General features: G+C 46.1%; 1 protein-coding gene across 1 annotated transcript; it reads left to right on the top strand.

Moving 5' to 3' along the window:
* The first annotated feature begins 439 nt into the window (after positions 1 to 439).
* LOC141284410 (olfactory receptor 11A1-like) lies at positions 440 to 1,393 on the top strand. Its single transcript, XM_073817395.1, has one exon. It carries the CDS (start codon positions 440 to 442, stop codon positions 1,391 to 1,393), a length of 954 nt encoding a protein of 317 aa, XP_073673496.1.
* Positions 1,394 to 26,176: the final 24,783 nt, after the last annotated feature.

Here is a 26,176-nt window from a genome sequence, read left to right as displayed (position 1 = left end):
GCTGATGCTTCACCAGCACAACATAATAAAACTCATGAGTTTCCCTCATGATGGATTCCAAATAGTTATTTTATACCTGTTAGGTTGATAATCTTGATGGCAGGATTTTATTAGTGATTGTTTTTAAATCCACTAAATTTCTTATTATAGGTTTACATGACTGATTCAAAATAACTTTCACCTGGCAATTGACAATCCGTTCTCTTCAAGACATCTCTTTATCAGCGAAAGGTAGTTGTTTTTTGTTTTGTTTTTGTTTTTACCTATACATTGCTTTTGCAACTTACACGTATTGTTTTATTACAAATTGTACTTTTTCTTTGTTTACAGATGATAATTTGAAATGTTTCACCTTTGTGAATCAAACGGCTACAACATCTACCGTATATGCTGATTATATGATCAACTGTTTACTATTTAATGCTATTATCTGTCATTTATGGATAATTCAACACATTTTACGACCATTATATTGGCTGGATACATTGATATTGGGAATATTAAGTATTTATGTTTTATTGTTTTGATCCTGTTGTTTGTTGCAGTCATTATTGCAAATCAGGTAATTATTGGAATAATATGGAAGGAGAAGTCCTTGCATGAACCTATGTATGTTTTGTTATGCAGTTTGTGTGTAAATGAATTATATGGCAGCATTTCTTTATTTCCATCCCTTTTAAATAATATGTTACTGTCAAAGATTCCAGAAGTTTCACTAACCCTTTGTCATGCTCAAATATTTGTTTTGTATACGTATGCATCATTAGAATTCTGTAATTTAGCAGTCATGTCTTATGACAGATATGTGGCTATCTGTTACCCTTTGGAATATCATAGAATCATGTCTCCTGCAAAGACAGTTACACTGATTGCTCTGGGGTGGTCAGCATCACTGCTCAAATTCTCTATTAATTTTTCTTTGAGTGTACGGCTAAAGTTGTGTGGAAATGTAATTGACAAAGTATGGTGCGACAACTACATGCTCGTGAAACTGGCGTGCTCAGAAACCACAGCAAACAACATCTCTGGCTTAATCGGTATTATTGTGACCATTGTTGCTCCTCTAGCATTAATTTTGTTCTCATATGCAAAAATTTTAAGAGTTTGCCTAAAGTCAAGAGAAACAACCAAAAAGGCTTCAAGCACATGTACTTCACACATTTTCTCACTTTTGAATTTTTCTGTTGGTTGTTTATTTGAAATGATCGAAAGCAGATTTAATAAGGTGTCTATGCCCCCTGTACTACGTGTGATTCTCTCACTTTATTTTCCAATATGTACACCGCTTATCAATCCTATCATGTATGGTATGAGACTTTCTAAGATAAAAAGTGCACTCAAAAAATGTATTTACCCCTGGAACCATATAAAACCATATGACAATAGTCTGTAAGTCCATTATTCATTTACATTTACATTTATTCATTTAGCAGACGCTTTTATCCAAACCGACTAACAAGTGGGAATACAACAAGTGATTCATCCTAAGGAGGCAGATCAACATAGGAAGTGCTCAAAAATACCATATATCAGGCGTTGTTAGAAGAGTGCAGGCTAGAAGGGGAAGATCAAGAAAGAGAGGAGATTTTTTTTTATTTTTTTTTTTTATATAGAGTCACATAGTGTCGAAAAAGATGGGTTTTCAGCAGTCACTTGAAAGCTGTTAAGGAGACTGAATTCCGGATAGGGGTGGGAAGATCATTCCACCAGGCAGGAACGTTGAATGAGAATGTTCTGGAAAGTGATTTCATAACTCTCTGTAGTGGTACAATGAGGCGTCTTTCACTAGAGGATCTCAGACAACTGGAGGGAGTGTAGATTCATATTAGTGAATGGAGGTAAGCAGGTGATGAGCCGGTGACTGTCCTATATGCCAGCATCAGTGCCTTGAATTTGATGTGTGCTGTATCATTGTTCATTGTAACCTATAGGCTAGGAGAATATACTTACAATTAATATGCTTTTTCAGTGAATCTAACAAACGTATTATTAGGAATATGTGATAATGACTGATGATTACACAATGTAGAAATATTGTAATGTTTAATGTCTCTTAAAGGTCATTTTATTGTATTTTTTATTATTAGTATAATAGTGCTTTTGCATTATCTTCCTGTACTCGTCTTTAATAAAAATAAAAAGGGTACTACAAAATGTTCTTTTTAGTTTGAAATGTTTTAATAACATTTCTTATTTTGTTAGCCCTCTGGTTGTGTTTGAGTCAAATTGACCTGGAGAAGAATTTATTTTTTCCCTAAAACGCTAGTAAACATTATTGCATTGGACTCAAACTTACTGACTTTATTCACACAGGGTATAAATGCTTCTCAGAATTTTATTTAATCTTTTTTTTTTTTTTTTATCTAGTCTTTATTTCATCTAGGGCAGGAGTTCTCAACTCTGGCCCTTGAGGTCCATTTTCCTGCGTCCTGAGTTTAGCTCCAACCCTAATCAAACACACCTGAACAAGCTAATCAAGCTCTTCATCATTACTAGAAAGTTACAGGCAGGTGAGTTTGATCAAGGTTTGAGGTAAACTCTGCAGGAAAGTGGACCTCGAGGGCCAGAGTTGAGAACCTCTGATCTAGGGTTTTATTTCATCTAGTCACACTTGTGGTGTTCCCGGTCAAAAATGACTGGACTCCAAACAATTGCTTATTATTGTTATTATCTCTCATTATGATATATTATCACCAAATATTGGATTTGTTCTTGTTTTCTTTTATTTAGAACTGGTTTTGTGTTTCTATTTGCATCTGATTAATCGTAGGCCTCATTTATCGGAGAGTAGATGCCTCTGTAACAGTGGAGGACTGGGGGTCAAGGGGTCACATGACAGAAACAACCAATGGGGAACGGACACATGGATCAGGGGAACCAATGAAAACATGACACAGACAAGGGTGAAGCATGGTGGATTGAGACAACACATAGCATAAAGGGGCAACACTCCAGCTGGTGATTGTGACATTAAGGAGTGGCTTCCAGACACTCCAAAACGACAACGCGCAGACAGTCCTGGAGGGCGGTGGGGGGGAGCAGAGGAACGACGGAGGGCCAGGTTCATGAGGCAGTGGAGGAGCAGGCGCCCACCAGGGTGGCGCAGACGGAGCGGGAGCCCAACCGGGGCGGAGCTGACGGAGCGGGAGCCCACCAGGGCGGAGCAGACGGAGCGGGAGCCCACCAGGGCGGCGCAGATGGAGCGGGAGCCCACCAGGACGGAGCAGACGGAGCGGGAGCCCACTAGGGCGGCACAGACGGAGCAGGAGCCCACCAGGGCGGCGCAGACGGTTTACATACGGCCTCCATGGCCGTAACAAGGCAGACAGGAACTTCAGGAACGGCCTCCATAGCCGTGACAGGGCAGACAGGGACTTCAGGAACGGCCTCCCCCATACGGTAAAAAAATATATTTTGAAATATATTTTGAAATACATTTCAAAATATACAAAAATTGGCCAACAAATATATTTACAAAAATATATTTCAAAATATATTTACATAAATATATTTTCTACAAATACATTTTTTGGCCATTTTTTTGTATAGGTGGGTAGTCCAGGGGTCAGAAAGTAAAAGTCCGGGCCATATGTTTGTTCCCCCCATTAACTCAGTCAGCTGATCTCACCAGAGGTGGAACCAAGTCCTTCCTTTCATGTCACAAGGGGGTCTACAGTCAGATCCCAAGTCCTCAAAAAATTAAAGTTAATAAGATAATTAAGTGACTAATTAAATGATGATTGTGCATTAGTGATAAACACCTGCTGTTATTGAGAATTACAGAGGATCAGATGTTGATGTTTTATTGGTTAAAATGATGCTACCATCATGGAGATCAGTGTTTGCTTTAGTTGGACTCTAGACCCTTGACAAATTATGTAAGATCTCTCTATAATACTGAAATCAAAGGTATGTGATGTGATTATATGGAAAGTACCATTATTTGTGTTCAAATTAAAGTTTTGAAAATCAAACCCTGTGAAACTTGGCATAGAAATGCAGTTTTATTGTGATAATTCAAAATTAGAGTTGTTTTATATGGGGGGCATGTAAATATTTAAGCTTTTGTGCTGTTTAGACCCACACAGACATCAAGAACCAGCATTTGAATCTCAACAATGGTGACAATCACCTAAATTCTTCATGCTGCAATGCATGCTGGGTAACACCATAGTAAAAACTCCCATCATGCACTACAGCATGAATAACTATTGTCACCACTGTTGAGGATCGTATGATAAACGTTCAGGTCTAAAAGCTTGAGCTGCAACAATTTTTCCCCCAATATTTAAGCTTTATAATAGCATTTCCTAATTGGACTCATTATCTAGCTGTTTCATAATTTCTGTCAATCTACAAACCAAAGAATAACCATTACATTATGCTCACACAAATTCTTTAAAAGCTAAATATGTTATTTAACATGCTATTTCACAGACCTCAAGCTTCTGTTTCAATAATGTGCAAACACTTACTGTACCCACCTCTGCTTCCCTACCTCTTAAAGGTCCATTTTAGTACTTTGAAAGTACATATTGGTACTTTTCCACTTTTGTACCTTTTTTTCTAACAGTGCATCAGTCAAGCAAGGAACATACTTTATATTCATATATTTATATATTAACAGCTTTTTTCCCTTTCTAGCAGTCTCAGTTCCCCCAGCTTAGAATGCACTGCAATCCCCAAAGTTTTTGATGTTCTACATAAGATGCATGTCTGTTACTGCCATTTTTGTTATTATTATTTTAATTACATTTAATACATTTTAATTAATGGATTTGATCTCCATCCACATTTCTGTAAGGTTGGAAATGTATTTCTGAAATCTAAAATGAAATATATTTTCTACTTCAAAAATATATTTTATTGAGCATCACAGATACAACATATATTTAAAATATATTTTGGCTAGGAAAAATATATTTTTTTACCGTATGGGCCATAGCCATGACAGGGCAGACAGGGACTTCAGGAACGGCCCTCATAGCCGTGACAGGGCAGACAGGGACTTCAGGAACGGCCTTCATTGCCGTGACAAGGCAGACAGGAACTTCAGGAATGGCCTTCATAGCCGTGACAGGGTAGACAGGAACTTCAGGAACGGCCTTCATAGCCGTGACAGGGCAGACAAAGAGCCTAAGCGGTGCTGGCAGAGCAGGGAGCCTTGGTGGCACTGGCAGAGCAGGGAGTCTTGCGGTGCTGGCAGAGCAGATGGCCTTGGAAGTGCAGGCAGAGCAAGGAATTCCGCCATGAACGCCACCTCCAAAAGAGGTATAGGCGCAGCGGACACGTGGACAGATGATGCCTCTGAAGCAGACTCGTGAACAGACTCAGGGACAGACGAGGCCTCTGGAACGCAGTGTGCAGCCCACACACTCAAAATGGCAATTGCCATCACAGGTAATGCAGTGGTTAGTGGGAGGCCTATCGGGTTTGTGGGCATGTGGCTTGGGAGCATTGGCTCTGCGTGGCTTGGGAGCGTTGGCTCTGCGTGGCTTGGGAGCGTGGCTTGGGAGCGAAGGCTCTGCGTGGCTTGGGAGCGAGACGTGACTTGGCAGTGAAGGAGCAACTGTGACCTGACTCGACATGACAGGAACAGCTGTGACTTGACCTGGCTCTGAGGAAACAGCTGTGACTTGACTTGGCGTGACAGGAACAGCTGTGACTTGACTTGGCGTGGCTGGAACGGCTGTGACTTGGCTTGGCTCTGAGGGATTAGCTGTTTGACTTGAACTCAGGGAGTGCTGCTTGACTTAACTCGGGGAGTGCTGCTTGACTTGACTCAGGAGGAACAGCAGCTGTGATGTGACTTGACTTGACAGGAACAGCTGCAATGATATGATTTGACTTTGTAGAAACAGCAGCTGTGACATGACTTGACCTTGCAGGAACAGCAGCTGTAACTTGACTTGACTTAGCAGGAACAGCAGCTGTGACGTGACTTGACTTGACAGGAACAGCAGCTATAACTTGACTTGACGGGAGCAGTGACTGTGACGTGACTTGACTTGACAGGAACAGCAGCTGGAACTTGACTTGACAGGAGCAGTGACTGTGACGTGACTTGACAGGAACAGCGGCTGGAACTTGACTTGACAGGAACAGTAGCTGGAACGTGACTTGACTGTACAGGAGCAGCAGACATGACATGAACAGGCTGTGGCTTGGCTGATGTGACACTGGTGAACGCTGGCTTGGCAGACATGACGTTAGTAGTCACTGGCTTGGCTGACATGGTGTTAGCAGATGCTGGCTTGGCTGACGTAGCGTTAGCAGGTGCTGGCTTGGCTGACGCGGCTTTAGCAGATGCTGGCTTGGCTGACGTGGAGTTAGCAGACGCTGGCTTGGCTGATGTAGCATTAGCAGGCGCTGGCTTGGCTGATGCTGTGATGTATGGTGGCCGTGGCCACATAGCGTAATCTGGTTCTGGAGCAGCAGACTCGGTGTAGGCTGGTGCTGGCATCAGGATTATGGCTTGGCGTGGGTCCGGCATGGCGGCCATCTTTGCGACAGGCTCTGGTGTGGCGGCCATCTTGGCGACAGGCTCTGGCGTGGCGGCCATCTTGTGCAGTAGCTCTGGCGTGGCGGCCATCTTGGCCAGGAACTCAGGAACGGAGGCCATCTTGTGAACAGGCTTTGGGACGGTGGCCATCTTGTGAACAGACTCGGGAAGGGAGGCCCTCTTGTGAACAGGCTCTAGAAGGGCGGCCATCTTGTGAACAGACTCGGGAAGGGTGGCCATCTTGTGAACAGGCTCTGGAAGGGCGGCCATCTTGTTCAGTGGCTCTGGGCTGGCGGCCATCTTGTGAGCAGACTCGGGAAGGACGGCCATCTTGGCCGGGGATGCAGGAACGGCAGCCATCTTGTGAACTGTCTCTGGAAGGGCGGCCATTTTGTGAACAGGCTCTAGAACGGCAGCCATCTTGTGAACAGACTCAGGAAGGGTGGCCATCTTGGGAACTGTCTCTGGAAGGGCGGCCATCTTGTGAACAGGCTCTGGAAGGGTGGCGATCTTGTGAACGGGCTTTGGGATGGTAGCCATCTTGTGAGGGGGCTCTGGGCTGGCAGACATCTTGTGCTGTGGCTCAGGGCTAGCAGACATCTTGTGCTGTGGCTCTAGGCTGGCAGACATCTTGTGCTGTGGCTTTAGGCTGGCAGACATCTTGTGCTGAGGCTCTAAGCTAGCAGACATCTTGCACTGTGTCTCCTCTACAACACCCACAGTTAACGGTGAGCCACATAGCAACAACGCATACTGCATACAGTCCTGTAGCGAGCAGTTAAATTCCCCTTCCAGGCAGCATTGATTTGGCAGGTTCATTAAGTCCATAACGAAATAGGTCCTTAAGCCACGCTTCATCGTAAAATGGTAGTTGGTATGAAAACTTACGGAACTGGTGAACATATTCCTCAATGGGGAGATTTTTCTGTCGTAGGAGCAGAAGCTGGTCGATTGGGTCCATGTTGTGATGCTGGTGAATAAAGCTGCTGGATCCGGGTGTGACTGATCGTTCTGTAACAGTGGAGGACTGGAGACTGACGTGTGGATCCATATGCATAAGCTTTATTAACAGACGTAGTCAAAACAGGCAGGGGGTCGAACACCAGCAAACAAGAACAACAAGGGAAATCCGAAAGAGTAATCCAGTAAACAAGCGTGAAGGTCAGGGCGGGCGACGAGATTCAAAACCAGAAAACAGTCCAGGGTCCAAAAACACAAAAACACAGGAACAAGGAACTCGGAACTAGGAAGGATAAACACTAAACAACGATCAGTACAAACAGAGGGGGAAGGGAAGGCTTTATACCAAACACAAGGGGTCACATGACAGAAACAACCAATGGGGAACAGACACATGGATCAAGGGAACCAATGAAAACATGACACAGACCAGGGTGAAGCATGGTGGGTTGAGACAACACATAACATAAAGGGTAAACACTGGAGTGCCCTCTAGTGGGGTTGCCGGGCACTCCAGCTGGTGATTGTGACAGCCTCATTTTATGAATGAAAAAAGCATTTTTTATTAAATAATTATCACACTATTAAACAAAAAAAATATGAAATTTTGCACTGTTTATCACACTAGTATGATTTAATGTTTAATCAGGAAGTTTGCTTTTTAATGCATTTATTACAGTAAAAAATTGCACAAAGTCACACTTGTCAAAAATGGCCTCTCCATTTGCAACAGACTATGGATGTTTTCACATGTTTTAGGGCACAAAACATGCATCTCTGATTTATCTCTTAAAACCTATTGTCATAATGTTTTTAGTGCTGTTTCTCTTACTTTCATTTTTCCCAATTCACTTTCAATGTCTGGCCATTTTTGACAAGTGTGACTTGCCAATTTTGTACAAAATTAAAGCAATTAAAGGTCCCATATTGTCAAAATCGAAATTTCCTGTTTTTTTTTTTTGTTTTTTTTTTTCATGATAACTGAGATAGGCTATGTAACTACCATCTAAGTTTCAAAACAGTCTATCCACAGTAAACTGCACACAGCCTGCTTAAAGTTCCTTTTCACGAGCCGCTGTGACTTCCGTAAAAATGTGACGTCCGATCTACTCAGTCACCGCCTTTAGTCACCAACCCCAGCACCAACCACCGTTCCACCCTCCTTTTGTGAAACCCCAACAACATCATGTCCATTCCATTGCTAAGCAACAACAACACGGAAACAAGTCGAGAAAACCCTGTTTAGTCGAAACTACATCTTTGCACAGGCTTCCGAACAACGTTAATATAAGACAGTGGTTCCCAAACTGGGGGGCGCGGAGTTATGATAAGGGGGGCGCGGCAAGGCTAGTGTACAGTCAGACAATTTTTATAGATATTCGGCAGTATTCAGTGCGCACTGTTCAATGTGTAACACTCTGATCAGTATTCCGCTCTATGAATGTGCGTTCCGTTGAGTTGCTCACTGCCCATATGAATGTTCCACTTGCTTATGCTCAACGGAAAAGCAAAGTCCGCTCAAATAACACGCAGACAAAAAATATCTATGTATACTTGTTCTTGTTTGCAATAGCGTCACATACTGTGCTGTAACCATAGGCGGATTAACCATATGGGCAATTGGGCAAGTGCCCAGGAGCACCACGCAAATAAATTTTCTCTGGTAAAACGTCTGTTTAGCCATGACCTATATATACCCTTCATCAGAATGTACTAAGTCAGTGGATGCGCGATCTATCGCCAGATTCACACAAACTATGTGAACCCGTGCGCGATTTTGACGCCTATCCTGTTCTCATCATTTTGCGTATAAATACCACGACTTTGCAATAGCGTGCAATACATATGCCAAAGTCCAATTTTGCGTGCATATTATACGCCAATATATATATATATATATATATATATATATATATATATATATATATATATATATATATATACACACCAAAGTCCAATATTTATATATTGGTTGGCTGGTTTTAGCTGGTCAACCAGCCTGGTTTTAGCTGGTCATAGCTGGAAGGCAGGCTGGTTTTAGAGGGGTTTTGGCCACTTTTCCAGCCTGGCCAGGCTGGTCAGGCTGGTCTTAGCTGGTCAGGCTGGGAAACCACCAGCTAAAACCAGCCTGACAAGCCTGGCCAGGCTGGGAGACCAGCTAAAACCAGCTACTTCCAGCTTAAACCAGCTAAGACCAGCCTAGGCTGGTATTAGCTGGTCTTTTCAGCAGGGTATATATATATATATATATATGACCCTGGACCACAAAACCAGTCATAAGGTTAAATTTTACAAAACCGAGATGTATACATCACATGAAAGTTCAATAAATAAGCTTTCTATTGGTATATGGTTTGTTAGGATAGGACAATATTTGGCCGAGATACATCTATTTGAAAATCTGGAATCTGAGGGTGCAAAAAAATCAAAATACTGAGAAAATTACCTTTAAAGTTGTCCAAATTAAGTTCTTAACAATGCATATTACTAATCAAAAATGACATTTTGATATATTTATAGTAGGTATTTTACAAAAAATCTTTCTGGAACATGATCTTTACTGAATTCCCTAATGATTTTTGACATAAAAGAAAAATCAATCATTTTGACCCATACAATGTATTTTTGGCTATTGCTACAAATATACCCCAGCGACTTAAGACTGGTTTTGTGGTCCAGGGTCACATATATATATATATATATACACACACCAAAGTCCATTATTTATATATATATATATAGAAAAACGCGAACACATCTAATTTTTGAACATAAAAACAAGTCATTCTGTATGTATTTGTTCTATTTTATCCGGAAGAAATAGATCAGAGACAGAGAAACAGTTTATTGTGTTACTGTATGATTTATTGTGGCTGCCAGCTTGGAATGAATGAAATCGTTACTCGAGTTGTTGTGTAAAGAATTTAAACTGCAGTAAAGATTTAGAAATTGTCCCGCGGAGACAAAGAAAAGAAGAAAAGCGAGCGTGTTCCTTGTTTTTCCTCTCTGTTAATAGGCCTCTGCAGCTAGTGTTTTACCCTGCGTGTTCCAGAGTAAAAATCAACTAAGCTAATGGTCTTTTACCAAGTATTCACATAAAGATAGTGAATTTAGGATGCAGAGAATTGTGAAATCTTGATCAAGTAAAATTGTGTGGCTGAGTCAACATGTGCGGTAGTGTTGTTTAAACAGACTAGCACAGAATTAAGGTCCGTCCGTGTGAAATATGTTGTATTAATCGCAGTAAAGCTGTGGATAAATGTCCCTCACTCTAACGAGTTGAGACGGTTCTATAAGATAAGAATCTAAATAGTGCTTATTTGCTGTGCAATTCCGAAATGTGCTGTCATTTCATGCATTGTATTTAAAACTGCTGAACCACACGCTGGTGGTTGCCATAGAAACCCTGTGACCCGGAAATCCTAACATACCTTTTCCGGGGTAGAGTTTCGTTGCGCAGGCGCAGTCCGCCTGCTCATATTGTAAACAACAAGTGGTATAGCTAACCTAGCTAAAGCTAACGCGTGTGCATTGAAACCTATGTAAAACCATTAGCCTTGAAAAACAGCAGTTAGCACGCAGCGGTTAGGGTGATCCTTTGTGTTTGAACTCAGTGGGTGTAACGTGTTTGGGTGCAAAATCACAAGCTTTTGAACTTTAACGCTCATTCTGCAAACTTATTTACTTCATATCACTGTACACTATTTCTTTTATTTCTTCCCTCCTCCCATGTCACAGGAATATTGACAATTTGAAACTTAAGTGTCTTTTTGATGCGAGTGTAATCAACCATTAAAGCCCTATTATAAATATCAAAATTAATTTTTGTTTTGTTGTTTGTCTATTTCCATGTATTTAATTTAAAGCTCCCTTCTCCGCTTCTCGGCTGTTTGCGTGCTTGTCAAACGACTCCAAGCGGCGAGCTTTACAATCAAGTACTATTTTCAGGCTGATTAATTTTATTACTTTGATCAATCTTAAAGGTCCCATATTGTCAAAATCGAAATTTCCTGACTTTTTTCATGATAACTGAGGTCTAGGGGCTATGTAACTACCATTTGTGACCCTGGACCACAAAACCAGTCATAAGGTTAAATTTTACAAAACTGAGATATACACATCATAGTATTATAGTCCCTCACGTGTATTATAGTCCCTCACGTCCGCTGCGTTCTCAAAAATCTGGCAATTTGATAATACCTAGAATATCAAAATCAACTGCCGGCGGCAGATCATTTTCTTATCTAGCGCCTAAACTCTGGAACAATCTACCTAACACTGTTCGGGAGGCAGACACCATCTGTCAGTTTAAATCTAGATTAAAGACACATCTCTTTAACCTGGCTTACACATAAAATCATTAACACATTCCTATAATTCAAATCCGTTAAAGGATTGTTAGGCTGCATTAATCAGGTCAACCGGAAACGAAAACACCTCCCATAACACCTGATGCACTCGTTGCATCGTAAAAAGAATGGCATCTACACTAATATTAGTCTGTTTCATTCTTATTCCGAGGTCACCGTAGCCACCAGACCCAGCCTGTATCCAGATCAGATGGTCACTCCAGTCCCCCGGATCCAGTCCGTACCCAGCTTAGATCATGGATCACCACCTGGAGATGACTTCAATAGCCGTGGATGTCAACCAGATGAGCTCCAAAGGCGGATCATCAATAAAGACCTCGCCAACCTTGACGGCCATCGGTGCTACACCATGGGATCCTGATGAGTTCTCTACAATCGGACATTGGTACAAACTGTTGTTTGGTCTGGCCAGAGGAGAACTGGTCCCCCGACTGAGCCTGGTTTCTCCCAAGGTTTTTTTCTCCATCTCTGTCACCTGTGGAGTTTTGGTTCCTTGCCGCTGTCGCCTCTGGCTTGCTTAGTTGGGGACACTTTCCTGCGATATCGTATACTATTTGAACTGAACTGAATGATGATATCACTGAATTCATTGATGAACTGCCTTTAACTGAAAATTGATTGTTACAATAATGTGTTACTTACACACTATGGTGCTGTTTAAAAATTGTGCAGTTGCTTTGACACAATCTGTATTGTAAAAGGCGCTATATAAATAAAGGTGACTTGACTTGACTTGACATCATATGAAAGCTCAATACATAAGCTTTCTATTGATGTATAGTTTCTTAGGATAGGACAATATTTGGCCGAGATACAACTATTTGAAAATCTGGAATCTAAGGGTGCAAAAAAATCTAAATACTGAGAAATCACTTTTAAAGTTGTCCAAATTAAGTTCTTAACAATGCATATTACTAATCAAAAATTACATTTTGATAGGTTTACAGTAGGAATTTTACAAAAAATCTTAATGTAACATGATCTTTACTTAATTTCCTAATGATTTTTGACATAAAAGAAAAATCAATAATTTTGACCCATACAGTGTATTTTTGGCTATTGCTACAAATATACCCCAGCGACTTAAGACTGGTTTTGTGGTCCAGGGTCACATATGAGTTTCAAAACAGTCAATCCACAGTAAACTGCACACAGCCTGCTTAAAGTAGCTGTTCATTTTCACGAGCCACTGTGACTTCCGCAAAGATGTGACGTCCGATCTACTCAGTCACCGCCCCGAGCACCAATCACGTCCCACCCTCCCAGAAAATATTGTGTCCATAACATTGCTAAGCAACAACAACACAAAAACAAATCGAGAAAAAACCCTGTTCAGTCGATAGATGTCGAAACTACATCATTGCACAGGCTTCAGAACAACGTGAATATAAGAGACCACTGGCACGTCAACTTCAGCCTCTTTCACACAGTGATTCCGGTAAATACACGGATAATGTGTCCCATGATTTGTTCCGGAGTTGTTTGATTTGAATCATTCACAGTTGTTTTCCGGAATCTGTGCGTGGTTTACACACAACCCATAAAGACGTGACGTTTGGATGTGAGATGTAATGTGACCTGTACGTTTCACTAAACTGAAACTAACCTGAACAAACTGTGCTTCAGCGCTGATAGTGAGGAGCTGGCTCTGCCTGATCGCCGCTTCATTCCACTTTGCACGTATTTTTTCGTTGTGAAGAGTCGCATGATAACGTGCATCATCACTACAACACTGCCTTTATGGTTCTGGCTTTTGTTCACACAGCGCTCGTTCCCGTAATTTTCCAGAATCAGCGCGCATTGTGAAAGGGGCTTTACTAAAGCAACAGTTATGTAGCTTACTGCATTCGGTGTTTGAAAAAGAAAAAAAACATTAATGATCATTCTGAAATATCCTGTTGAGTATCAGCAGGCTAGGCTCTCTCTATGGCTCTGGGCTCGGCTAAAGCATACATGACCGTAGTTAACTGTGGTTGGCCTGGCTGTGCGTCACTCAGAAAACAACAGGCCAATCAGAAGAGAGGCTCATGAATATTAGTTAGATGGGCCAAAATCGACCTGTTTTTGACAGAGCTCCTAAAAAAGTAGTTGTAAAAATATATACTGAGATGGATTTTGGCACTTATACCGCAAATATATATTCTTAAGGACATCAACAACTAAAATAAACCTCCAGAAATGTGTACAATATGGGACCTTTAAAAAAATAATCACATCTCCTCGCCACACTGCAATCACAGTGATTGATTTAATATTGATTGTTTGTAATCAACTTTAATGAGATTTCATTAAAATTTGGTCACCAACTTTCATTGCCAAGTTGATTTTTTTTTTTTTTTGTTGAAATTCTAATTTTTAATCTCTAATTTAAATTTTTGATTTAAATTTTTAATTTAGTCATAATCACATTTCCCCTTTTCATACGGCAATGATACACGTTGAATAGAGAAATGATCATTTCCTTGAGCAATTTTGAATGAAATCTCCTAAATTATAACCAGGTAAATCCATTTTTGATTTGAAATAGCAATCCCTTTTTACAGTCTTTAGTTGTTCCTCCTCCCACACCTCAATGGTTTGTGCTGATTAATTTGATTACAACTGCTGACTAAAACTTTAACAAGGCGTTACGATTTTAGTTAGGCAACTATCATTACTGAATCGAAACATCAATTTTATTTGGTGTAACAAGGCTTTAATTGTCCGGTCAGGTCTTGTCATATTCCCTGACTTAGGAGCGAAACCTCATTTCCTTTTGGCTGTCTCTCTCCTCACTCTCTCTTTCCCCTAGCTGTTGTTTCCTCGATTGTGCCTGTGAGAATCATAAAAGCTGAGAATTTTGGTTGTTTAAAAGACATTTAATCAATGTTCATACAACTTGAAAACGTCAGTTAAACTTGTGCCTAACTCTCACTTCCCCCTCTCATCGTGGAATCTTACAGCCAAGGTCCCAATGAGTCCAGCAAGGACTGATAGGTGCCAGTCGTGAACCCGTTTCCAGAAACGCTCTGATTGGTGTATGGTGTCAATCCTACCAGCCGCAAAGCCAATACCTTCATTGTTATTGTATGTTCCCTCATCCCGGAGGAGATTATAATAACAATCATAGTCCTGGTGTTGAAATTCCCATTTCTGAGCACCGTATCGAGAGGCATACATCAAGTTGAAAAAAAAAAAAAAAGAGAAACGACTGTACTCATTCTGCGGCCAGAAAGGTGTATTTCTTTTCTTTTCTCCCTCTCTCTCAATCTCTCTCTCCTTCTACTATCCTCCCCCAAAGTGTTCCTTTTTGTTGTTGTCTCCCTTCTCTCTTCCCTTGTAGGAAAAGGGGGAAGCAGCCGACGACTACGCCATTCTTTGCTGTGTGTTCTGTTTTTTTTTTCTTTTCCTCTCTCCACTCTAGCTACACCGCCCGTGGTTACCCCTTAACCTCCTCCACAGCGACGCTAGCTGGAGGCGTGTGCACCAGAGCACCACAATCGGGGAGAACCACACTCACCTCACCACTACACACCCAAAATCACTTACACCTGACATCACCACACTGACACCCCTGTTTTGGCCTTATTTTGTTTGTTTGTTGTTCCCTTTTCCAGGTCTGTGTCAGTCACTGGTCTGTTCTCCCCTCACTGTGTCAAAACATGTCTCGCACAACAGACCCCGTTGGCCACTGGGAGGACTTGGAAATCTGGCTAAGCGCCGTGACGGACAGCCTCTTACCCAAAGCCGCCGAAGCTGTCAAACACCAGACACAAGACCAACTGGACAACAACATCACAAGCATCATGGAAAACGATCCGGGCCAGAGCTACGGACACAAAGAGCTAGCAAAGATCACTGGCTCCCTGAGTCACACCCTCATCGCCTCCCTCAAACTGAGCGACAGGCAAGCCGCCTATCTCCAGCAGGAGCTGAAACGCGCACAGCGACGCATCGAGCAGTTAGAGCTGGAGGCTCAAGATCGACGGGAAGGGTCCAACGAGACGGATCCCAGAGCAACTGAGGAGATCGCTAAACTACAAGAAACTCTAGCAAACAACACACGAGAAATGGAGCAAGCAAAGTCAGCCCACGCCGAACTCCGCGACGAGCTACAGTACGCCGAGCAGCTACTGGAAAAGGCAAGGCTGGACTTCAGAGACAAAAACAGCAGAATTAAAGCCCTCGAAATGCATCTGAATGAGGCAAGAACTGAGATAAGTTACCTCACGCGTCAACTAGACGACATAAAAGAGGAATCTGACAGTGTCAAAAATGAACTCAGACATGCTTATGAACTGCGCCCTGAGCCAACCAGGACGCGACGGGCCCTGGCCTCACCCCTGCTAAGCAGACCCGGGTCCCCTGTTCCTGGAACGTCACGTGAGCAAAAGGGGGAGGGAGCAACTTTGAAACCCTCACCAGCTCCCTCTGAAGAAACCTACCTCACACCCAAGCTACGAGAACTCCCCAAGGCCAGCCATAATCCATCACATGGCATGGTCCTCAAGGACCTTGACAAGCTGGCCCGAAACATCAGCAAATTCACCCCGAGTTTGCCAGATGGTCAAGACGTCCACTCTTACTTGAATGATGTCGATTTTCACTTAGAAATGAGACCTAACGTTACTGACAAAGACAGACTTTACCTGCTGCGAACAACATCCAGCCCTGAGGTGCGGCAAGAAATGACCCTAGAGGGCGCCCAATACCAAGAAAGCTTCAAGCCACCACCTAGAGAATGGAGACCATCCTCGTTCAACAGAGAGTGTGACTTTCACTTTGGCGCCCGACCTAAACAAAGAAACAACCGCTGGGATGGACCATGCGAATGGCAACACTCACCTGAACGCTACTGGGAAAAATCCTGGTACCATCCAAGCCCTCGTGAGAATCGATGGGAGAGATCATGGAGCCAGCCAACCTCATCAGGAAGCTCAGGAAACAGCTCGTGGGAATCTAATTCAACCAGTCCGATAAATCGACAAAGGAACTTACAAAGATTCCACACTGACCGAGCTCAAGCTGAATCTACACACAAACAAAAGACATTGCCGTGTTTTGATTCACAGGAACTGATGAAAATGATGATGCAAGAGTTCTTCAAATGCAAAGAGGAGGATCGGAAGTGGGAAAAGAAAGAAAAACCCACTGCGGCCTGACTAGCAGCCAGACAAGAAGGCAGCGACCACCTGGTCCAACAAACCACACAGAACAGCACCTCTTTTCCTTACCCCAAGAACACTGTAACTGCCATAACTTCAGATGGACAAGAAAGCTTCTTTAAACATCCAATGCAAGAGACAGAAACTGACTCAACACATGACACGTCAGATCACAGCAGCTTCCAACACCTGCTGAAAAACCACTCAATTACCTGAAAGTGCTGTCCTGGTCGTCTGCCACTCCCCCGAAGAACACCGAATCAGTCCTGAAATCCTACCTATCTCATCTCAAACTCCAGTCCCTCAACTCCTGGGCGATCTCACCGAGAAAGGTACAGCGAGTGTTTTACCTCCCTATCACCATCGAACATCATGTCAAAGTGGAAGCGCTTCTAGACACAGGAGCCGACATCACTCTAATGTCAACTGAACTCCTTGAGAAAATTCAAGAAAGAAGAACGAGAACTGATGGAACTTTCAAACTCCAAAGGTGCGAACTGAACCTGCAAGCATACTCCCACATGGGCCTACAGCTGAAACATGTGGCCCCAATTCACCTAACAGTGGGACCGATGAATCTCATCCACCCAGTCTACATCTCACCCCTAAACAACTATCCGCTCCTCATAGGAAAAGATCTGCTTAATCGCCTCAAACCCTTGATAGACTTTAAGCACCTGAAATTGTGGACGCAAGTCCGTGAGCCACTGCCCTCCCAGTCAGTAGTCCCCAATGAGTCGCAGTGTCAAGCCACAGACGTTGCCTTCAATTTGCTTAGTGACGATGCGGTGTCAAAGTCAAGGCCAAGCTCAAGTTCAACGCCAAGCAGCAAAGAACAAGGCCCTTTCCTCTGCTCACTGCAAGCGTGGGACTCAGACTCAGGTCCCCCTCAACTCAGAACTGCCATAAATGTCCAAGACACTTTAGGGTCTGATGCAGTGCTAGCCCCTGGGCAGGAAAACTCAGCCGGCAGCCTGAATCTTTTCAAAGCATCGAAGCACAAACACCAAAGCCTACCAAAGGACACCAGACTCAAGAAAGCAGATCGCCAAAGACTTAAAGAAATTCTACATGAGTACAGGGACTCTTTTGCAAAGGACGTCCCAGACTGTGACCAATGAAACTGATGCCCACAGTGTATGTCGATGGCGGCCCACACAATCACCAGGGCAATCTGAAAGCTGGCGTGGTCCAGCTCAACAGCGACCCTCGCCCATCACAACCATTCAGCACATTTCATGCCCTCCCACCCATCCCAATGGCTACAGCTTTTACCCACCGCCAACACGCCGTTGGCATGCAAAACCCCTCCTCCTCCCACATCGAACTGTCCCTCCAAGCCACATCAGCAGACCTGCCTATTTCTGCTCACATCTTCGATCATTCCTCTCCTCCGAGTTCTACACTTGACTAATCCACGTCTTCAGACCTCCGCACCCTCCAGTCCATCAAGCACATGCTGCATCTGCAAAATGGTGCCCTCACATATGTCTCTGAGCCCCTAACTGCGCCAAAGCTTGTAGTCCCTCAGAGCCAAAGGGGGACGATGCTTAGGCACGCACATGATGCACCATGCATAGTGCACTATGGTGCCAAAACCACCTACAACACATTCAAACGGGTGGCACAGTGGCCTGGCATGCAACAAGACATGGCAGATTACATGAAAGGATGCCTGTTTTGTTGCCAGTTTCAACCAAGAAACCCAAACCACCGAGCACAACTGAAATGGAAAGAAATTATGCAGAAAGTATGGAGATATTTGGGTGTAAAGCCCCATACTAGCCATCTCCTTCGCACAACCACCACTCCAGAGATGCGCAGAAGGCCTCAAAGCCTACTACGGCCAGAAGGCCCCCCACAAGGAACTCAATGTCGGAAACAAAGTGTGGTATTACGGTTTCGCCAACCTTGGCAGAACCCTCCCTATCGCCTGTCAGAGAAAGTCCTTACCCCACTGAAAGGAATCCCACAAGCTCTCGCCTCTTGCCCACCAAACCAAAATCGGGCAAGGGCGCAGTGAGTCAGTTCCTTGATAGGTTCGCCAAAAGCCGATAAAGAAACATTGGGACTCCAACCGACAGCAAAAGGGGGAAGACCAATCCCACTGACACAGACCGACAATTCCTGACTATGTCTCACACTAACATGATTTCTATCCTTCTAGGTAAACACACAGCTAACCTCCCAAACACAACACAAATCACATTCTCCTCCGCCACACTGCTAGGACCAACCTCCGCCCAGCAGAGAGGAGCTGTCCCACACATGTGACACTTATCCTTACTGTCTAACCTCAGTCAGTGTCATTGTGTCTCTTTGTGTTTTCCTTTCTCTCCCTTTCTCTGTGTCCCTTCCTTCTAGTCCTCATCAGAAACTTACCTAACTTTTCTTTTAAGTCTAGGCCCATGAAGATGGGATTGACTCAGTACACCAAATTATTTGCAAATCATTGCCAGAAACGTTAACGATATAGGCGACCCCGCCAAACCATGATCTTCGTGGCTAACTGTCCTGTTGTTGTTTCCTACCGCCAGGTAGATGGTAAGATTCACCGCCCTGTTTCTCTGCGTAATCAGGATTATCGATAACTAACCGCAAAATCTACCTCTAAAGTTGTATGGCCTATTTGACCCTATGATGTTTTCCAGAACACACTACACCCTATCAGCCCCCAGAAATCTTGGGCCGACACCCGTCAGACGCGGGAAGTCCTTGCCCACGCGCAGGCAGATGTGAACCACATGCTGCGCTAATTACAGAAAATGATCACAACCCAGGCTGAATTAAGCGGGTACAACTGGCGTCCCAAATGACTATTGGGCACCTGGCTGGGGCTGCTGCGGCTGTAGGCACTCTGTTTAACATTCTAAACCTAGTCATCTTAAAACGACATGTAAGCAAAATCCAGGCTGAATCATGATCCAGCACCATCACAGAGCTTGATAATCACCTCACCCTTTCAAACTAAATTATCAAGTTCATGAACAAATTGTTCGCGGTCGTACCAAAATGGTTACTCCCATGACCCATGCGCTACGAGAAAGAGGCTCCTCATGGATAGCCCTCCTTGAATACGATCCCATGCCCTGTCTGACGTAACACCTGATCAAGCACACATCTACACCGCCTCGTTGAACCCCCGATACGTCCGGCCAATCAAAACCGCCCAATTCACAATAATTCTCACCGATGCGGCCCTACGTCATTTCAAGTTCCTCTAACCCTACCAGGCCATATAACTAAATCCCTGCACCAGAATTCAGCTAGTGATGGAGATGTTGTTTGTGTCTTGTGTGTGCCTTGTTCTCTCTCTCTGCCTCTTGTTCCAGTGCCTGCCGATGTTCGCACCAGGAACATCACCAGCCAAACGGGGGAGATGTAGGATCTCAGTCGAACAGAGCACCACACAAACTGCAGAAATTACCACATTCCAGAGAATCAAGAAGATTCTCTTTCCCAGCCATAAAATTGATCAATGACCATCACATGATGATCACCAGACGCCAATTTGTCTGGACCGCTTCTGTCGAGATCTGCGCCTTATGCCTCAGGGGAATCAAACTGCAAAACTTAACGCAATTACCAGGAGAGAAGAAACTCCCCTTTCATAAAAAAAAAACAGATGTCCAGTTTTCTCCTGACATAAATTTCAATCATATAAACAGAAAAGGCAGATTTACACGAGCCTGTAGGTCACAGGATCCGTCCAGCGTGACTCTCTCTCGTGACCCCCTTTGGGACATCCTGTTCCCCCTTTCCTCTGACATTCCGAATGCACCGCGTGTCTCAATTGAGAGCACACTGCAGAGACAATCTTTAAGAAATGATCAGCTTATTATTATTGCTATTAGAGCAACAGTATCATATGTTTTCATGTTTTCTTTTATATACTTGATGTGTTTTATGTGATCATTGGAGTTTAATCTATGCATTATATGCCTGTAGGAAAGGAAGTGACAAACGTATATTCTATATGTAACATGTACCATGTTTAATGACGGATGAATGATCTTGACGAATGCAGTTCGTCTGAATGAATGAGAAATTGATATTGTGTATACTTTATGCATTGCAATATTTTATTGAAGTTAATAACAAAACTTGCAGAGATAGTGTCATCTTGAGTTATACCTCAGAAGTAACAGCCCAGTAGTTTGGCTCTGCCTGCAGCGATATTTGATTGGATCCCAGCATCATGGGGCGTGCCTAGGGGCCCGTTTAAAACTTCATGTTCATAACAGAACGATGCCTTTCGCCTTTCGCCTCGCTCAACGCCTTTTGTCCCTTGTGGTTTGAGTGTTTTTCATCTACACTCACCCGCTGGACCAAGCCTGCGATTGTGCCAGCAAACTCTTACAGAACCAGAAAGCTTGAATTGCCTTCTTGAACTGCCTGCTCGAGTTGCCGACTCGAACTGTTTGAACTGAGCGAGAAGAGCCCGAACATCCTGAAAAGACTTTAAGCTCTCCTCCGCAGAAGATCGCCTGCTCATTCCAACTACAAGGCATTCTTGCCCTCCAGAACCCTTCAGAAAACTGCAAAGACTTCGCAACCTGGTTTGAACCTGCAGACTCTGACTCTGAGCACAAAGACCCACGTAACCAGGCAACCGCGGTCTGGACACCGGTACAGCAACTCCCGTTGCCCCACCTCCGGAGGATTCCCAAAGACGTCATCCAATGACCGACCAGCCGAGACGAGCCCACAGAGGGAAACCCCCATTCCGGCACGAGCGCAAGTAAACAAGGTCTCACATCCTTACTGAATCTGGTGCGATATCATTTAAGTTAACTCTCTGCTTTTGTGGTTGCCTAAGGTTGCGATTTGAGAGCTAGTAGCAATACTAGGACGACGTTGGGGTTCTTAAAATCCATAACTTCCCATCTCTGAAACTGTAGGAGTATGCGTGTGAATGTGTGTGTGTGTGTGTGTGTGTGTTGTGAGCGGGCGAAGAAGCACGCGACAAGGAGGATTGCAGTGAGTACCCCGGAGGGTGGATTTTATTGAGAAATTACGGTGAGTGAAGAAGTGAAAGTGAAACTGGCGTGCGGTGCTCGAGGGAATGGTGCGATCTCCGAGTGCTGGCGGGTCCGTGCTTGCCGTGCAGCTGATCGGTCACACGCTGCTCTCTGGAGAAGAAACGGAGAACAAACATTAGCTTGTGATCCGCGGAGAGGTCTCACCAGTTGTGCGGCGCACACGGCTTATCTGGCCGCGGCCTGAGTGAAGACAGCTGTGGCTGATCAGCCGGCGATGAGGCACAGCTGATCCGTGTGTGTTTCCAGGGCGACGCTGATTGAGGTTCGGGACGCTCGTCACACTCCCCCCCCCCAAGCGTTGTCCTGGACCTGCGGGAGACATAAGAGGATAACAAGGGGGACATAGGGGGTGGGTGGGGAGTGACCCCTGCCAGACCTGCGAAAGCTGACCACGCTCTGGAGAGGCCGTCTGCGTTGGCGTTGGCTGCCCCGGCCCGGTGTTGCACAGTGAAGTGGAAATCCTGGAGTGCGAGGAACCAACGGGTCACCCTGGCGTTGGTCTCCTTTGCTTTTGCCATCCATTGGAGAGGTGCATGATCCGTCAGGAGGGTAGTAGCGCAACTCCAGGATTGCCCACTTCACGGCCAGAGCCTCCTTTTCGACGGCTGCATATTTCTTCTCGGAAGGGGTCAGCTTTCGACTAATGTACAAGACCGGATGCTCTTCACCCTCCTGGATCTGGGACAGGACGGCCCCGAGTCCTGTATCGGAGGCATCCGTCTGTAGCAGGAAGGGACAGCCAAAGTCGGGGGCGCGTAATACTGGCTCTGACGTCAGGGCGCGCTTGATCTCCGCAAACGCTGAATCTGCCTCCGGGCTCCAGGTCACCCGTTCTGGCTGTCCCTTCCTAGTCAGGTCTGACAGGGGGCAGCGAGGGAGGAGAAGTTGGGGATGAAGCAGCGGTAATATCCTGCCAACCCCAAAAATGCCCGTATCTGGGCTTTTGTAGTAGGCCGTGGTGCCGCCCGGACGGCCTGTACCTTCCTCTCCTGTGGTTTGATTAGCCCTCGTCCTACTTGGAACCCGAGGTATTTGGCTTCCAAGAGGGCTAGATGACACTTACGGGGGTTGGCAGTGAGTCCAGCCATTCGTAGCTCTGTCAGCACCCTCCGCAGACGGTCTAGATGGTCTTCCCAACGCTCAGAATGGATGACCACGTCGTCAAGGTAGGCAGCGGCGTAGGCATGATGGGGCCGAAGGAGGACGTCCATCATTCGTTGGAAAGTGGCTGGGGCCCCATGTAAACCGAAGGGGAGGGTCCGGTATTGCCAGTGACCAGTGGGGGTTGAGAAGGCGGTTTTGGGTTTGGCGTCTTCGGTGAGCGGTACTTGCCAGTAACCTTTGGTAAGGTCAAGGGTGGAGATGAACCGGGCCCTCCCCAGGCGGTCGAGTAGTTCATCCACCCTGGGCATCGGGTAGCCGTCAAATTCCGAGATGTCATTGAGCTTCCTGAAGTCATTGCAGAAGCGGAGGGTGCCGTCAGGCTTCGGGACCATGACGATAGGGCTGGACCATGGGCTGCGCGATGGTTCTATCACCCCCAACTTGAGCATCTGTTGGACTTCCTCCTCAACCGCTTGCCGACGAGCCTCAGGGATCCGGTAGGGGCGTTGCCGGACGATGACTCCAGGTGGTGTTCGAATGTCGTGGTGTATCACTTTAGTTTGTCCCGGGAGCGTAGAGAACACATCAGAGAACTGACTGACCAGGTGTTGGAGTTCGGTTTTCTGAGTAGGAGTCAGCAGGGGGTTCATATCAACAACCACGGGAGGGGAGGTGGTGAGGGCGGCCAGCTGGTCCCGATTTCCCTTCCACTTTTTCAGTAGATTTATGTGGTAGAGTTGTTCTTCTCTTCGTTTTCCTGGTTGACGAATCCGGTAAGTGACGGGGCCAATTTTTTCCAGGACCGTGTAAGGGCCTTGCCACGTAGCCAGGAACTTACATGCAGCGTTGGGGACCAGGACCAAGACGTGGTCGCCCGGTTGAAACTCCCGTGGTTGCACCTTCCGGTTGTATTGTCGCTGTTGCGCTTGTTGGGCTTTGGTAAGGTGTTCCCGGACTAATGGCATGACCTGTTCGATTCTCTCTCTCATGCCCCTGACGTGCTCGACCACGGAGCGTAGGGGTGCCGGTTGCCGCTCCCAGGCCTCCCTAGCAATGTCGAGGAGTCCCCGTGGTTGCCGGCCGAACAGTAGCTCAAACGGAGTAAAGCCGGTGGAAGCCTGAGGAACCTCCCGAATCCCAAACAGGACATACGGCAACATCAGGTCCCAGTCACGACGGTCCTCGGCTGCCACTCGTCTCAGCATCTGTTTCAGAGTCTGATTAAATCGTTCGACGAGGCCGTCGGTCTGCGGATGGTAGATGGAGGTCCTCAGTTGCTTTACCCGGAGCAGGCGGCACAGGTCAGCCATCAGCCGGGACATGAACGGGGTCCCCTGGTCAGTCAGGATCTCCGCTGGGATGCCGACTCGGCTGCACAGTGTGAACAACTCCTGAGCGATGGCCTTGGAGGTGGCTTTCCGTAGGGGTACTGCCTCTGGATACCGGGTGGCATAGTCGACAATCACCAGTATGTGTTCATGCCCCCGGGCAGACTTCGGCAACGGGCCTACCAGATCCATCCCGATGCGCTCGAAGGGCACCTCGATGATGGGTAGTGGAATTAGCGGACTGGGGGGAGGCATTTTGGGTGACGTCTTCTGGCAGGTGGGGCAGGCCTGGCAGAACTGCTTCACCTCCGCCTCGAGGCCAGGCCAGTGGAATCGATCCCGAATGCGTTGGACTGTATTGGCGACTCCGAGATGGCCTGCCATGGGGTGTGCGTGTGCCAGTTCCAGGACGGTGTCTGTTTTGGTGTGGGGAACTACTAACAACTGTTTTACCTCCCCCCTTCGCTGGGCGACGCAATAGAGCAGGCCATTTTGAACTATGAAGTGCGGGAGAGGGTGAGGGCCAGGTTGTACATCCTCGCCTTCGACTATTCGCACTTGACTCCAGCAGTATTTTAACCGATCATCCTCATGTTGCTCCTTAGCGAAGGCGCCCCCTCTCGTTACCTGCTGAAACACATCATAAAAGAGGTTAGAGTTTTGAGAGGGGGACTCACCGTCTCTCCCGCTGTCCGTGGCCACCAGGACGGGGCGTCTTGACGTCCTGTTGGCTGGCCTCCGTCGGGGGCGGCTCCTCTTTGGGCTGGCGGGCTGTGTGGCGGCGGCAAGGAGGCGGTCAAACCCCGGCCAGTCGCGACCAAGTAATACTGGGACTGGTAAATCCTTGAGGACTCCAACTTCCACCGGCCAAGTGCCGGTGCTGGCCGCGATGTTGACTCTTCGGGCAGGCACCTGGCGTGTGTCGCCGTGCACGCAGGTGATGGGGATGTAACTCTTTGTTTCTGAACGCGGGGCGAGGAGGCCGGACTGGACGAGGCTGACCGCGCTGCCGGAATCCAGCAAAGCTTGACATGGCCGGCCATTAATCTTTATCTCCGCCTGAGGGGCTCCTAAAGGTATGTCATGGTGGACGATCCAGCCCGCCAGCCAGGTCCGCGTGGGTGTTGCAGGGGACTCCGTTGGCATGGGCTCGTCCCGCGGACCTGGAGCCGCCGGCCTGCTCATTGCTCGCGGGGTGCCCTCCGGCGCGCGCCGCTCCTGGACCACCCTCCGGGGAAATGGCGGCGCTCGCTCCCCGAGATCGCGCAGATGGGTTGCATCCGCCAGCTCAATCGCCTCTACCAGCTCGGCTGTGCTGGTGGGGTTCCGCATTCCCACTGCCTGGCGGTGAGAACGTGGTAGGGCCCGGAGGAAGCGATCAACCACCACTCGTTCGGCGACCTGGGCGGCGGTGGGATCCCCGTCTAGCAGCCAGTGATGGGCGAGGCGGGTTAACTCAGCCGCTTGGGCGCGGGCCGGTTGGCGAGGTTTATACTCCCATTCTTGAAACATTTGCGCCGCTGTAATGGGAGACAATCCGACCCTGCCGAGAATTTCCTTCTTCAGTTCCTCGTATTGATCGACGTGGGCGGCCGGCAGGGAGAAATAGGCGCGTTGTGCCTCGCCAGTGAGGAGGGGTGCCAACAGCCGCGCCCAATCTTCACGGTCCCATCCCTCTCGCACAGCGGTGGTTTCGAACATCTGCAGATATGTTTCGACGTCATCG

Source organism: Garra rufa, chromosome 14 (assembly GCF_049309525.1).
Source record: "Garra rufa chromosome 14, GarRuf1.0, whole genome shotgun sequence".
Taxonomy (NCBI): domain Eukaryota; kingdom Metazoa; phylum Chordata; class Actinopteri; order Cypriniformes; family Cyprinidae; genus Garra; species Garra rufa.
The sequence above is the reverse complement of the archived record's forward strand: the minus strand, read 5'-3'. Positions and strand labels throughout refer to the sequence as shown.

Excerpts from the sequence above, each read along its gene's own strand:
- LOC141284410 (XM_073817395.1), top strand. The coding sequence starts at position 440 with ATGGATAATTCAACACATTTTACGACCATTATATTGGCTGGATACATT.